This window comes from Gossypium raimondii, chromosome 8, assembly GCF_025698545.1.
Source record: "Gossypium raimondii isolate GPD5lz chromosome 8, ASM2569854v1, whole genome shotgun sequence".
Classification (NCBI taxonomy): domain Eukaryota; kingdom Viridiplantae; phylum Streptophyta; class Magnoliopsida; order Malvales; family Malvaceae; genus Gossypium; species Gossypium raimondii.
In genome coordinates this window covers 55,087,670-55,103,669 of record NC_068572.1, presented here as the reverse complement: position 1 = coordinate 55,103,669, position 16,000 = coordinate 55,087,670, and the positions used below count along the sequence as shown (strand labels likewise).

The window sequence follows — 16,000 nt, the reverse complement described above, 5'->3', positions numbered from 1 at the left end:
ATTTTTGTGGTTTATTATGTTCTTGATTATCATAAATTCATAATATGTACTATTTCACCTATCTCACTTTGTTTAATGTTAATTGGAATTTTTAAAAGACATTTTTTTATAATTATTCTACATTCTATATTTGGAGTTCGTGATTGTTACTCTCAATAATTCTAAGGTTCAATTTACATTTTCCTTAAAAATATAATGTGTCATAAATATTATTTACTTTATCAACACGTTAGATATAAGTTGGTGTAATCAATATAAGTTCGTCATAATTGAATTAAACTTTTTAACTAAGATTACACTACACCCATAATGTAGGTGAAAAAAGCAAACGTTCAACAACGAGCTTTAATTGAAATGGTAAAATATAATGTTTGGAGTTTAAATCCTTTATATATATGTGCATTTTCCAAATTTTTATATAAAAGAAAAGATAAAAATAGTTTTAAAATAATACAAATAACGATATTTTAGTTATTACCAAATTGAGTTGATCTTTCATTAACTCGTACATCAACTCAATTAAGATTTTATAAATATTCAAATTAACGACTATATTAACTAATACTCTTAATTGATACCAAGCAAACTTAAATGGGCCTATATGCTTAAACCCATTAACACCGGTGAGGTCACTACAAACGTAGCCTTTTTATTTGGCAAAGTTGCATGGGATGTAAGGCCCACCACCCATTCTTTGCTCCATGAAGCTAATGGATCTGACACTAATCTAAGTATATGGGTCGGATTAATGTAGACTTCAGTCTTTAATTTTGACAAATTATATTTATTTAATATTTAATTTTTTTACTTAATTGATATCTAAATTTGAAAACGTATAATAAAGTGATACGTCTTTTAAATACATGATTAACATCGTTAAATTTTTAATATCAATCAATTAAAATATGACACGTGTATTAAAAGACGAATCATATTGAACTCATAATGTTCGGGGGATAAAGAAAAAAAAATTGAGAAAAGTGAGGGGTTGGGAGAAGAAGGAGAAATGAGAGCAAACGGGTCTAGGTAGGGGTAGGGGTAGAACTGATTATGGGCCGAGCGACCTATCCAGGTCCGAAGGCTCGCTCGAAAAGTGAGAGAGTTTGAACAAAAATATAGATCCGAAAAATGAGTTTAGACAAAAATATAGATCCGAAAAAGGAATTTAGACAAAAAAATAAAAATAAAACCCGTTTTTTAAACAGGTTGGGCATCGGATAAGACTTTTTTGGCCCGAACTCGGCTCGGCCCAAACACATGCATATACTTTCTTTCTTTCTTCCCTTAATTGTCTAGTTTTTGAAACACACATCTGCATGTTTGTATCTTATGGTTATAAGAGAATTGAATAGAAGAGAAAATGAAATAAATAGAGTTAGTAAAATAAATAAAAATGATATTCATGACTTTGTATTGTAAAACAACTAAACAAGAAGCGCATGGAAACTAACTTCAAATGGCAATAAAATCAAGATATTTTTGTAAGACAAAAAACCTAAGAACCCCGGTCAATGATGGAGGATGCAAACCAAGTTTTATTCATTCTTTTGCTAAACTTTTAATTTATTTTTATATAAAAAAATTTAATACGGGTGGGTCGGGTTGTATTAGGCTTGAATTTAGTATTTTTAGTCTGATTTAGATTTGAGCAAAATTTTAGACCTATTTTTCGAGTCGGGTTTTGGCTTAGAAAATGGGCCTAAAATTTTACATTAGCGGGAACTGAACCCAACCCCACCCATGATTAAGTCTAGTTGAGAGTATTAGAAAAAAATAAAAGTTTTTTAATTTTTTCAATGTATTTTAATAAATAAAATTAAAAAATATTTTCTTTTCTCATTTTTAATACACATGACGTACAAGGATTGACTGGATCTAAAAAAAAATACCTCTTTGATTTAGGTTTTCAAGTTCAAGTACCAATTAGGTCTAAAAGAAAGTTTAAGTACTTAAAAAAAGTACCACTTTGGTTTACGGTTTTCAAGTTTATGTACCAGTTAGGTCCAAAAAAAGCTTAAGTACCAAGTAGATACAAGTTGCTAAGTTCAAGGGCTAAAGTGTACACTAACCCAGTTGCTATTATATTTGGGGTATTTTCTTAATTTTAATTCTTAAGTTGCATTCGTATCATTTAGTATCAGAATTTGATATTTTTTCTAATATAGTACATGTGTTATTTTTTGGTCTAATCTGATTCTTATATTTTGACAAAAGTTATATATTTTGATATTTAAAGATGATAGTGTTAATATTTTAATATTTAATTTAATTTTAAAATTAATTATTAATATTATTTGTTTTGATTTTGGATGGTTTTGTTAATAGAAAAAATTTAAAGGATGATTTCTCTTTTTAGGTCTCGCCGCCCTTGTCAAAGTTTTTTACCGGAAAAGATGGGAAGTTATTATCATGTCAAATGTGCAAACCAATTTTTAAACTAAAATGAGTTTTTTTAGCAAAATAAAAAACAAAAACAAAAATTTTCAAAGCTCCATTGTAGGGATGACAGTGGGGCGGGTTTCGCTGGATCCCGCCCCACTTCGCATACAATTGGGTGGGATGGGGAAAAAATTAGACTCGCTGTGGGTGGTGCAATAGGCGTGGGTATGACCTTGTACCTGCCCCACCCCACCCTACCCATCCCCATCCTCGCCCGCCTTGCATAATATAATAAGCATATTTAAAAAATAAAAATTTATAAAAATTTAATTTAATAATTATTTTAATAGTATTTTATTAATTTAATAATATTTAATTATTGCACTTGTGTTGCATTTGAAGATATTTATGATGTATTTGAGACATTGTTTGTATTTGGATATTATGTAAGGATTTTATTTTCTGAATTTTTAAACTCGTATTGAAGTTATATTTTATTTACCAATTAAAGGGTCGCGATGACTTTTTTTTTTAAATGGTGACAGTTCGAATAATGTCACATATGTGGTGGGTGTCCGAAGGATAAGTATTTCATACTTTTTTCATAAAAAATTTGGTTTATATTTATTTAACTGATACTTATAAATATATTATATGAAGTGGATTGCGGGGCAGGTATAGCGGGGATTAGGTGGGTTTAGGGACCTATGTGGGTGGTGGGGTGCGGATGGTTTTAGTCTTGTGGGTTGTGGGGTGAGTGTAATAAGGCTCAATTGGCCCAGACCTTTTCAACCCAATAATCCTAAACCTAGCCCACAAAAAAAAATAGACTAGCGAAACCCTAGCTTACGCTTAGCGCCAAACAAGTCGGCCTTTCTAGTCTCGCTCGCCGCTTGAATCTCGCACCCGACCCTCCCAACATGCGCCGCTTCATGCCACGTTATACTGCGACAACAAACAATACGACAAAAAGAAAGTAAGAATATCAAAAATCGGGCGAGAATAGGCCAACAAATAATGAATAGATTTCTTTGGATTTTTCTTCTTTTCTTTTCTTCTCCATTCCGGCTATAAAAGGCCGATTTCAAATCTGTAAAGGGGATTTGGAGGGTAAAAAAACAAAAGAAATCGGAGAAAAGATTAAAAGTACAGATTCGATTTTTTTAAACAAAGGTTTTTTCCGTCTTATTTAATTGGTGTTCGTCATTTGCGTCTTTTTCCTTTTTATTTCGTTTAAAATATAAAAAAGGAAAGGAAGCTTACCTCTTCGCGGAGTCGTCGATCGGCGCCACCTCCGTCATGATCGGGCTGTGGCGCCACGGTGGAGCAGGGGCGGCTTGGGTATAGAACCCTAGCAGAGAACAAAAAGGGGAGGGTGCAGACATTTTTTTGTTTTAAAATGGTTTATGAAATTTTAAAAGGAAAAATTAGGTTTTATTGAAACTTCAAAGCGGCGCGTTTTATCCAAGCCTTGACCAGCGGTGACCCGACCCGAAGGGGAGGATCCGCGTGTTCGGCTTTAAAGGTTTAATTGCGCAATTGGCCCCTCTTTTCTGCGATGCGTTCCAATTAAGTTCTTTCTACTTATTTTAAAAATTAGGCCGCGTATTTGATCCGCGTTTCAATTCGGCCCCAGCTGCGCAGCGTTTTGGGAGGAAGGAATAATTTCCTTTTTAGTCCCCCATTGTTTCTCTCGCGTTCAAATTGATCTTTTTTTTAAATGTTATTCTAAATTTGCCCCATTCCTTTGTTTTTAACTCAATTTAATCTTTTTCCGTTTCATCATAATTATGCTACATTATTTTATTTTATTTTTATTTATTGTTATCATTATTAACATTATTATTATTTCATTCATACATACGCATATTTTATGTATAACATACATGCATATTTAATATATATATATTTTAAGCTTTTATACATGCATGCATATATTTCATTCACACATTTTAAAATTTCTTCTTATATAGTTTTTCACATGCTTATATTTTATACATACTTACACATTTTTATTTTGTAAATATATATATATATACATATTTTTATATTTTTATTTTATTGATTCACATGTACATATTTTATTTATTATTATTTTATCTTCACCACTCCCACATTTAAAATACACATACATTTTTATAATATATTTATGTACATATTTTTCTTTAAAATCATTGTAAATATTTTTATCATTTTTATATACATATTGTACATATATATATGTATTTGAATATATACGTGTATGAATTTTCACGATTTACCTATGTATATATACTTATACATTTTATTTTTCTATTCGTAAATATATACATATGCATTTTTATTATATACATTTATTTTTTTATACATGTTTTTGTTTGTTTTATTGGATATATTTCATTTATTTTATTTGCATGTGTTAGAAGTTTGCGACTTTATTGTTATATTATATTTGTATATATATTTGGTAAATATATGTTCATATATGCTTTAAATTAGAGTTTTTGCTTCATATTATACAGTAACTTTTGATATACCCTTTTCGAAAATATATTTTGGTTTTAACCGTACGCCAAATTTATTTTCTTGATTTGAAGGTTTTTTTTTGTGAATAAAAAAACAATATTTAAGGTTTTGGGATTTTCGAGGAAAATTGAACCCTAACGTATTGGGTTCCGATTTTCTTTGCTAACTTCAAATTACCAAGGATATTCTTTATTTTAAATACGAGCACCAAAAATCATTTTTGGGAACTTAATTTGTCGTGCCCTAACGTATTGGGTGTGGTATGTTACCTTCTCGAAATGAAGATTTTCGCATAAAATAAAAGTGATATTCAAAGTTCGGGGATTATGAGGAATTGTACCCTAACGTATTGGGACTCGATTTCTTTACATGACTTGAACAATTGATTATCGTTTTTTTCAAATTTCATCATTTGAGTTTATTTTAAAATCCTTTTAACTTTCGACACTAAGACATCCAATAATCAATTTGGTACCAATTTTGGGCGTTACGAGGGTGCTAACCCTTCCTCGTGCGTAAGTGACTCCCAAACTCGTTTTCTCAAAATTCGTGGACCAAAACAATTTTTAAGGTGAGCCGATCACACCTTAATAAAGGATCGGTGGCGACTCCAGTTTTATTTTTAAAGTCGACAACTAAATTTTTGTTTTTCAAAAAACGGTTTCGACAGTGAGGATGGTTTTGGGTTTTGCACCCGTAGAGGGTCACAGAGCGGGGATGGGGATGAAAATTCTTGGCATGGATGAGTGCGGTGGGAGCACCCCCTGCACCCACCCCGCCCAATTGACATCCCTGCTCCATTGTTTGTGTTTTTTAATGTTTGATTTATAAATTTAATGTTTTTCTTTTTGAAGATCTTTTAAAGTCCCAATCTTTAAAAATATTAAGATTAAATTGAGATAATGTGTAAATATTCGACACAATATATAAACGTTAAAAACTAAGTTTGTTATTATGCAAATTTTAGAACTATTCAATCATTTTTTTGTCACAAAATTTACAACAATTAATTAACAAGTGTTGGGTCCGTAATAAGCCACATTATTCTCCTAAAGAACATAATTTTAAACATTAAAGATGACATTATTAAGAATGACAACTATAAACCTAAAACATAAATCACAAAATAGACATGAAAAGCATCAAAGTAGAAAAACATAAACAATACCTTAATTAAAGGGATTCTGTCCTAATCATTATTAAAGATGTTGTCTCTAATAATTATTAATATTTAAAAAACTTTTTAGTAAATTTACCCTTAAACTATTCCTTAATTTTCACATTGATCCTTGAAGTTTGTCCTAGTCTGCCCTAAGAAATTAACTAATATGAACATGGCACGTTAATAGTTTATAAATCACTTCTAGGAAAAACTAAAACCAATTTAAAATAGAAAAATAATTTATGAGTGAAAATTTACTAATGAAACCTAGAAAAAGACAAAATGTTGACGATGACTAGACTCTGTTTTCAGACATAAAAGCTAATTTACAAGGAGACAGCTTCATAATAAGACAACAAACAGGAAAAAGAAAAACTTAAAAACATGAAAAACAAGAAAAATAAAATAACGAATAATTGGTTATTGGAGAATGCAAGAACTAAGCATATATTCTAAGCAAGGGACCTAAAAGTCAAAAAGGAAATGTCTAGATGCCCTTTGTCCGTTTCTACTTTCCATTAATTAAAACCATTTTAAAATACTCCAACAGCCTTAATTTTGATTCTTTGTTTTCTCTTTTAAAAATAATAAAATTCCAAAGTGGTCCCTTACACCTAGAGGTGATCATGGGCCGGGCCCAAGAAAATTTTCAGCCCACTTCTCAGACCCGGCCCGAAATATGGGCCTGAAATTTTATCCAGGCCTGGCCCGAGAAAAAATCCCTAAGCCCAAGCCCGGCTCGGCCCGGCTCGTTTTTTTAGTAAATTAACTCATGCAAAACAAAATCAACTCAATTAAACAACAGTTTTGACTCCTGAAATTAAATGAAAGAAAGAACATAAAAAAAGCTCAAAATTGAACCAATAAAAAGTACTTAAATTTTAATGCAATTAAGTATCCACAACTTATTTTGAACTTTTAAACTCAAACAACTTGAGCCATCAAGCAATTCTAGATGATATATTTAGTTGCATAACTCTCAATCACATGAATATCAAGTAACCATCTCAATGCCATGTTAAACTAACATCATCAAATTAGATTGATTAGCACTATCGCATGTTTTAAATAGCTCATGTGCTTAATTCAAAGTCAACAACTAAGTGAAACTTATAATAGCATCAAAATTCAAGAACCATTTTAAATTTAAGGAATGAAAGGATTTGCAAACTTATTTATTTAAATGAAGCTCAATTAAAATGTTAGAGAACACACACATACAGAGTGCAAATTTTAAATGCTGCCCATTCTATTTAGCCAATGAAGAGAAATTTTAAATGCAGTCAATTGCTCATAACGTGCACGATCATCTAAAACCTACATAAGAAAACAAACTGTTAATAAAAGCATTTATATATATACAAAATAAGTTAATATGAAAGACAGTTTAACCGGTTAAATAAAATCAGACCTCAACTATCTGCATAACATCATGGTTGGCAGCTAAATCTTCTGAGCCAATCACAACCTGAAAACAAATTTATTACTTTCTCAAATATAAAGGAAGCTATGACAACACCATCAAGCATTCAGATAATTACCTTAACAGGATTAGGGTCCATGTACTCCTGAGCTAACCGATGAACTACTGCAGGCCATGTAGCACTAAACATTACCATCTGATGAGCTGCAAAGGTTAAAAGCAACATGAGGATTTCCAACCTAATTGCTCATACATTATTCTATCAAGATACAGAACAATATTTTTTAGCTTGATTGAACCTTAATGGTATAGTTTTTTTTAAGTAAATAAAAATGTTGCAAAGAATACTATACTAGTAGAAGTCGTAGGTTATGACTTGATCCAATAGAGTCAGAACACCTTTCTATCTAAAAGGAATGGTGCTCGATGAAACGATCCAGATTCCACACTATGCTGTGGGCTGGGGAGGGAGCTGCTCTGCGAAACTGGGCGTTCAGTGTTCTTATGGGGGAACCATACTAGAAAGAGAATAGAAAGAGCCTTCAAAAAAGAGCGAGTGAGTGATGGGAAACCTTAGTCTATATGTTGCTTGTGAGCCACCAAGTAACAGTCTCGCAACAGTACTGGCGTTAAAGGATTGGTCCTTTACTTGCTGATCATTCGCGAGTCGAACTCGCTCTCTTGCCACGCCTTTCACTCACTCGCTTTAGTTGGACTCAATCACTCTTTTTGTTGCAAAGAATAATATGTATACACCATTCCGAATGTGTTGAAGTATAGTTTGTAGAAATGTATCAAACTTTTGACACTAGTATGATATGAGCATATAACTCTTCCATTATGCAAAAATAATATTTAAAGAATATGACGGTTGTAAAATATAATTTGTGATTCATAAACAGAATAAATATGCAGCAAAGAAGGTTAAAATATTTTACTGAAGATGTCCATCTATAGTGCAGCCAAGAACATAGAGCTAAAGAGGCAAAGTATTTTTTCCTCTTTTCTGAGTGATTTCCTATATGCTAAAACTAGTTTTCTTTTTCTTTTTTCTGATCCAACGGGCAATCTCTTTCTTAATGAATTGAAAGCAGATGCCATTGAAAGAGAGTGAGGGAACTGACGGGAATAAGCTTAAGCCTGACCTCAGGGTAGGAAAAGATTTCATCACAAATGAACTTAGATAGAGGACGAATCGAATAAGCGAGCGTTCATCCCCATCTCTTGTCCTTGAAGGAGGGGCAAAGAATGGATCTTTCTGCTCTTGCAGGAAGGGCCAGTAGTCTTGGTGCTAAGGGCATGGCTTAAAGAAGCGAGTGACTAATTGCCTAAGAAGTTCATCTTTCAACCATTGCTGTGACTACCAAGGTAGTAGTCAAATAGCAGAAATTAAATCCCCCCCGAAGATTCAGTGTCTCAAAATCAAAATAAAAAAACCGATAACAGCAAAAATCAAAATCACAATCAAAATCAAAAAGCAAAAAACTAATTCGAATTGGGTTAACAGGAAATAGGGTTAACAGCAAACTCACCTTTGAAATTCAAAGTAGAAGACATACAAGGCTAGAAGCACCGTTAGAGCGGAGGTGGAGTGTAACACCCCATAACCCGAATCCGTCTCTAGATTAGAGTTACGAGGCATTACCGATCAAAACCCAACTCAAATTTTTTTTTTACCTAATCAACTCAAGTTAGACAGCATATATAAAATACTTATACATATTTTATACATAAACAAAGCACCACTTAGCATATAAATTACAGCCTCATATGTACAAACTTCATAAATTTTATTACATCTAAAATCATATATCATACCAATCAGAATGAATCAAGTACAAAGCCGTATAAGTATAATTACAAACATCATATTATTCAAATTGTTAACAAAAGCATAAAGATTATGTATAACTAGTATAGATGTGCCATTATTAATAACTAGAACAAAATCATGAAAATGGATTATTTTCGTATGGTTACTTAGGTTCATAACTTTTAAACTAATCAAAATTACAAGCAACCTAAAACACATTTAATTTAAAAACATTAAATCCATGTACCATACACATTCGAATATAAATATAACATTTTCTTTTCATAGCCTTGACATTAAACCAAATCCATTTGTATCACATTGTATTATCTATCACCAATTTCTACTATATCCGAATACACATGGCCTACAATACCAATTTAAAATCAAACATGCATTAATCAAATTTCATATACTAACTATATTTCAAAATCCAACTATATCTTTATCATTTACCTAATCAAATCTTAATATCATAACTCAAGCATATATCCAAACATTTATTTCATTTCAATTTACTAACTAAACTACATATTACAACATAGGTAATCTACCCTATTTGAACAACTTTTATTCATCAATTTGGGCAGCATATATATACAACAATTTGGGTAGCATTTAAGCATCAAAATTGGACAGCATATATGTAACAAATTGGGCAGCATTTAGGCATCAAAATTGAACAGCATATATGTAACAAATTGGGCAGCATTTAAGCATCAAAATTGGACAGCATTATGTAACAAATTGGGCAGCATTTAGACATCAAAATTGGACAGCATTATGTAACAAATTGGGCAGCATTTAAGCATCAAAATTGGACAGCATTATGTAACAAATTGGGCAGCATTTAGGCATCAAAATTGGACAGCATTATGTAACAAATTGGGCAGCATTTAAGCATCAAAATTGGACAGCATTATGCAACAAATTGGGCAGCATTTATGCATCAAATCAATCCATCATCCAATGCATAACTATTGTACATATACTAATCACTTAATCAAATTTAACATGTCCAAACTATATATATATATATATATATATATCACATTTATTATCATATCACAAACTTATACCATAATTCAATATGTAAAATTATAAACCTCATTTCCATGACCATTAAAACCATATGCATAAACGCCAAACTCGATCAAAATAAGATGAGCCATTTTCACATGGCCATTTATATACATGTTCCAAAACTAACCAAAAACATAAACAAGCCTATACATGCCATAATATCGAGTTCAAAAATTTATCAAAGTACCCAAAAGATGTCGATAGTGTGATAGACTTTGCTGACGGTCCCCGAGCTCGTAACCAACTTCCAAAATCTAAAAATGAAAAGTAATATACACACAGTAAGCTATTTAAGCTTAGTAAGTCATAAGCAAACCTTATTCATTTTCATTTTTACATTAATATCAACCTACTTTACCAAGCCAACCAAATCAAATATAAGTAAACATTGAACTCTATAAAACTTAATGCACAAATACTCAATTTCTTGTATACTTAGCATTTTATAATTTAAAACTATGATAATAGGCCGATTTCCCTATACCACCAAATGAACATGCTCACACATTATTCATATATCAATCAACTTTGAATCATCAATTCAATATACAACTTACCTTAAATTTCATAGCATGATATAAATACATACCTGAACATTACTAATTCGACTTCACATTCGGTCATCACTTAACATTGCCCGTTGAACCGCTCGGAATTAAAAAGGATACACGGATAGTCGGAAACTCGTACAATGCCAACGTCCCAGACGTGGTCTTACATGTAGTCACAAATCGATGCCACTGTCCCAGACGTGGTCTTACACGATAACACATATCGGAAATCCTATGTCATGACATAAGTATCCTATCCATTCCTAAGGTTCGTACGGGACTTTCGGACAATGTATCTCGATCGAATCGAACTCGAATATAGCTCATTTGCTCAATATACATTCGGCCATACACTAATATATTCACAAAAATTTCATCCAACATGTAACATATATATATTATCAAATTTAATGACATTTATATGCTTATAGAGTTACCTCGGATATCGACGGACACAGTCGACTACTCGACTACTTGACTACTTTTGACTTCCCCCGATCCAATTCCGTTTTCTTCGTTTCTCGATCTAAACATATTAAAAATTAACTCTTTTATTCAATAAGTCATTTAGTTTAGTCCAAAAACACACAAATGGGAAAATTACCAATTTACCCCTAACATTTCACACTTTTTACAATTTAGTCTCTATTTCACAAAAATACAAAAATTAACAAACTTTCATTGTACAATAGCTTAGCCAAATATTCACTAAGCTCATGTAAGTCCATGCATGTCATATATTTCACATTTTAGTCCTTCAATTTACACTTTTCTTAATTTAGTCCTTAATACACATTTTTATTAAAAATTATTAATTAAAACATGAAAATCTAACAACATATATTTATTTTCCATCATCTAACAACAAAAACAACAAGCTCTCTTCAATGGCATATCACAAAATACACAACCAATTCAAAAATTCAAGCATGGGCTTTAAAGATAACTTAGCAACGATATCAAAAACATTAAAAATTATCAAAAATTAAAACAAAACTAACCTTGAATCAAGCTTGTAAATTGGCCCAACCTAGCTTATGTTTTTCTCTTTTTGTTTTCTTTAGTTTCGGTCATAAGAGGATGAAGAATAATGAATTATATTTTGATATAATTTAACATATATTAACATATTACTAGTTTACTTATTTAACCTTTGTTCATAAATTTATATACCTTTTAATACAAGGTCATTCTTGACCAATACCACCCACTCACTTAATAGTGGGCTAATAACCTATTAAGGACTCCATATTAAAAAGACATTAGCAATTTAACACTTTACACATTAACTAGCCTTTTTTTATTTTTACACGATCAAGCACTTTTTCTTTAATTAAGCACTCAAATAATAAAATTAATTCACGAAACTTTCACACATGTAAATTCACACATAATAAACACAGAATAAAATATTGAAATATTTTTCAGACTCGGATGTGTGGTCCCGAAACCACTGTTCCGATTTGGGCCAAAATTGGGCTGTTACATGGAGTCGTGGAGGACCGGAGGTGAAATGGTGGATCGGTGGAGGTGGAGGTTGAGGTGGATTTTCGATTTGGGGGAATAAAGGGAGGGAAGGGGTTAGGGATTTATCAGATGCACGGGGTTGGGGAAATGGGAAATGGGAAATGGGGAGGGGAAGGGAAATGGGAAATGTATTAATGTAATAATAAATTTTAAAAATAAAAAAATATTAATTATATCCGGGTCGGCCCGGGCCCAAGCCAAAAAAATTTTGCCTGAGGCCCGGCTCGTTTTTTAAATGGGCCTCGTTTTTTGCCCAAACCCATATTTCGGGCCTATATTTTTACCCGAACCCTCCCATATTTTGGGTGGGCCGTCGGGCCGTGTAACACCCCTTACCCGAGACCGTTTCCGGAGTCGAGCACGAGGCATTACTTAGCTTATCTTACCAATTCGGAGCATAAAAACTAGGTTTGAAAATTTATTTCACTATTTACAGCAAATCTGTCCAATCGCGCAGCAGTTACTAAATTAATTATAACTTGAGCTACAGAACTCGAAATTTAATTCCATAAATTTTCCCTGAAACTAAACTCATATATCTACTCACCATAAAATTTTTAGAATTTTTGGTTCAGCCAATTAGTACAGTTTATTAGTTAAAGTCTCCCCTGTTTCACCATTCGACTATTCTGACCTCTTGTTACTAAAAATAACTTTTCTCGTTATAGGATTTTCATATGCTATTCCCACTTGTTCCTACAGAAAATAGACTCATTAAGGAATCTAAGCATGTAAATTTCAACTCATAACCATTTTTGTACAATTTGTAATTATTTTCTAAACTCAGAACAGGGGACTCCAAAAACAGTTCTGACCCTATCTTACTAAAATTCACATATCTTAAAATATAAATTTCCTTTTGCTACACTGTTATTTTTCCATGAAAATAGACTCAACAAGATTTAATTCCATATATCATTCACCCTCTAATTCATTTTATACCATCCTAGGTGATTTTTCAAATTCACGTCACTGTGCTGCCTGAATTCTGTTTCTTTGCCAAATTTTATCCTTTCATGATTTCCATGCATAATTTATCACCTAATCTTTCATAACAACAAACACCTTCATCCTTAACCATTTTAATGACCATACATCATCAAATACTTACACATCACTCATTAGCAAAATCATCATTACAAACATACAAAATAACTAAATCCCTATACATGCCATAACTCAAACGTGTTTCGATATAAAATACCGAGCAGTTGTAGTTGATAGTGTGGACGATCTCCGACTTCTTTAGGATCCTTGAAGTAGCTTTGCAATACTATAAGAGAAAGAGAAATAAAAGAAGTAAGCATAAAGCTTAGTAAGTTTACTAGCAAATAAATAACAATATTTAACTTAAATAATTAAACTCAATGTCTATATCTCTAGTTTACTCTTTAGTTAATCTCATACTAGTTCTCTTACTTGTTTACTTAGAATACTTGTGTGCATAACTTACTCAATCCTTGCTGCATCGTTGAACGTCAATTGATAGTATAATAAGTTCTTAAGTCTTACAACTTACCTGAGCTTGTCATTCATGCTTTTAACTGAACTTTCATGTACCTGATTCGTTTACTAGCCCGTTGAACCACATTGGAATAATAAGGATACTCGGGTCTCTTCTGATAATAACATGCCAAAGCCATGTCCCAGACATGGTCTTACATGGGATGTTCTCATGTCGGTGCCCATGCCATGTCCCAGACATGGTCTTATAGGGGACCTCTCATCTCGGTGCCAACGCCATGTCCCAGACATGGTCTTACATGGGACCTCTCGTCTCGGTGCCCATGCCATGTCCCAGACATGGTCTTACAGGGGACCTCTTATGATCTTAAGGATGCCAATGCCATGTCCCAGACATGGTCTTACATGGGATCTCTTTACCCAAATGTCATAACATTCGTATCCAGTACCATCCTTATGTATCAACGGGACTTTTAAATTTTAATTCTCTATCATTTCATGCTTAGATCATCATCAAATAAATTCATAAAATAAATTCATAGTTGCTGGAAAATAACAGCATTGATAATAAATATGGAAATATTGCATTTATTTACCGTAAACTTACCTCGGTACCAATTATAGCCAAATTCACCAACTTAGTCTTCAACTTTATTCTTCCCTTTGTCTAACCTCGAGTTTCAGTACTTCTTGATCTAAAATAGTAAATTTAACTTATTTAATAATCACATTCATCAAAACAGCCCTCGACTCTAACTTTTCAAAATTACAATTTTGCCCTAAACTTTTACATAATTACATTTTTGCCCCAAGGCTCGAAAATTAAACTTCATCTCTTATTCTTATGTTTTATAACATTATGAACATTTTCCTTCTATGGCAACATCAAATTCCCACTCTAACATGTACTTATGAACATTAGGTATTTTTACCGATTATGTCGTTTTACTCGTTTTCACTTAAAATCGCTTAGCAAAAGTTGTTTAACATAATTTCTAGCTTCATATTCTATCATAAAACATCAAAATAAACACTTTTCACCTATGGGTATTTTTCCAAATATAAACCCTAGGTTAAATTATTGCTAGAATAAGCTAAATTAAGCTACAGGGATCTCAAAACGTAAAGAACATTAAAAGCGGGCTTGGGATCACTTACTATGGAGCTTGGAAGCTTGAAAACCCTAACTATGGCTTCCCCTTGCTGATTTCGTTCATATGAAGAAGATGAGCATAATTTGTCATCTTTTTCCTTTTAATTCATTTTAATTACTAGATTACCAAATTGCCCCTAACTTAAAAATTTTCTATTTCACTTATCTCATGTCCATTTTTGTCTACCAAGTTACCAATGGTATAATTACCATATAAGGACCTCCAATTTAAAGTTTCATAACAATTGGACACCTCTAACATGTAGAACTCAACTTTTGCACTTTTACAATTTAGTCCTTTTGACTAAATTGAGTGCCCAAACGTCGAAATTTTCGAACGAAATTTTCACGAAATAATTTTGTGAAATTTTAGACCATAAAAATATAAGAAAAATAAAATTTTTCTCATCGGATTTGTGGTCCCGAAACCACTGTTCCGATAACCTCAAATTTGGGCCATTACAGGCCGGGCCAGGCCGCCCAACCCATGATCACCTCTACTTACACCACTTCCAAATTTCTCAATTAGAAAGAAACAACAATAATAGATTGTAAGTTTAAGTTAAACAACAATAGTGGACACTAAGACTTGGATTAAAGTTATTAATTGTCTTTTTTAATGGAGAAAGAGCATGGTGATCAAAATTTTGGGGAGAAATATTAGTTTTAATCCACTTCTTAGTGGAATTTATGCTTTATGGAAGCCGGTACAGGGGCGAAGTTAGAACAATTTTTTAGGAGGGGCCGAATGAAATTTTAATTTTTTATAGTCTATATCTTTATAATTTTTAAAAAGATTAAATCAAATTTTTATAATTTTAGGGGGGCAAAGTGTAATTTTACCTTTACTAATTTTATATTTTAAATTTTTTAAATAGCTTAAATAATAATTTTCTATTTTAGGGGGGGTCGGGGCCATTGCCAGCCCCCCTAGATTCCC

General features: G+C 32.1%; 1 protein-coding gene across 3 annotated transcripts; it reads right to left on the bottom strand.

Annotated features, from left to right (window-relative positions):
• Window positions 1-7,163: 7,163 nt before the first annotated feature.
• Window positions 7,164-14,589, bottom strand: LOC105792249 (DEAD-box ATP-dependent RNA helicase 5). 3 transcript variants are annotated; one of them, XR_008198669.1, is made up of 7 exons: window positions 14,515-14,589; window positions 13,648-13,716; window positions 11,354-11,442; window positions 10,553-10,619; window positions 7,588-9,146; window positions 7,458-7,514; window positions 7,173-7,363 (listed from the first exon to the last, which is right to left on the bottom strand). XR_008198669.1 is itself a non-coding variant. In XM_052634684.1 (6 exons), exons 3-6 carry the CDS (start codon window positions 9,024-9,026, stop codon window positions 7,280-7,282), a joined length of 252 nt encoding a protein of 83 aa, XP_052490644.1. In that variant the 5' UTR covers window positions 9,027-10,619; window positions 11,354-11,442; window positions 13,648-13,731; the 3' UTR covers window positions 7,187-7,279. The 3 variants fall into 3 exon arrangements, 1 of the variants encoding a protein (XP_052490644.1); XR_008198668.1 differs by having other exon boundaries at window positions 7,164-7,363; window positions 7,588-10,619; XM_052634684.1 differs by lacking the exon at window positions 14,515-14,589 and having other exon boundaries at window positions 7,187-7,363; window positions 7,588-7,673; window positions 9,002-10,619; window positions 13,648-13,731.
• Window positions 14,590-16,000: the final 1,411 nt, after the last annotated feature.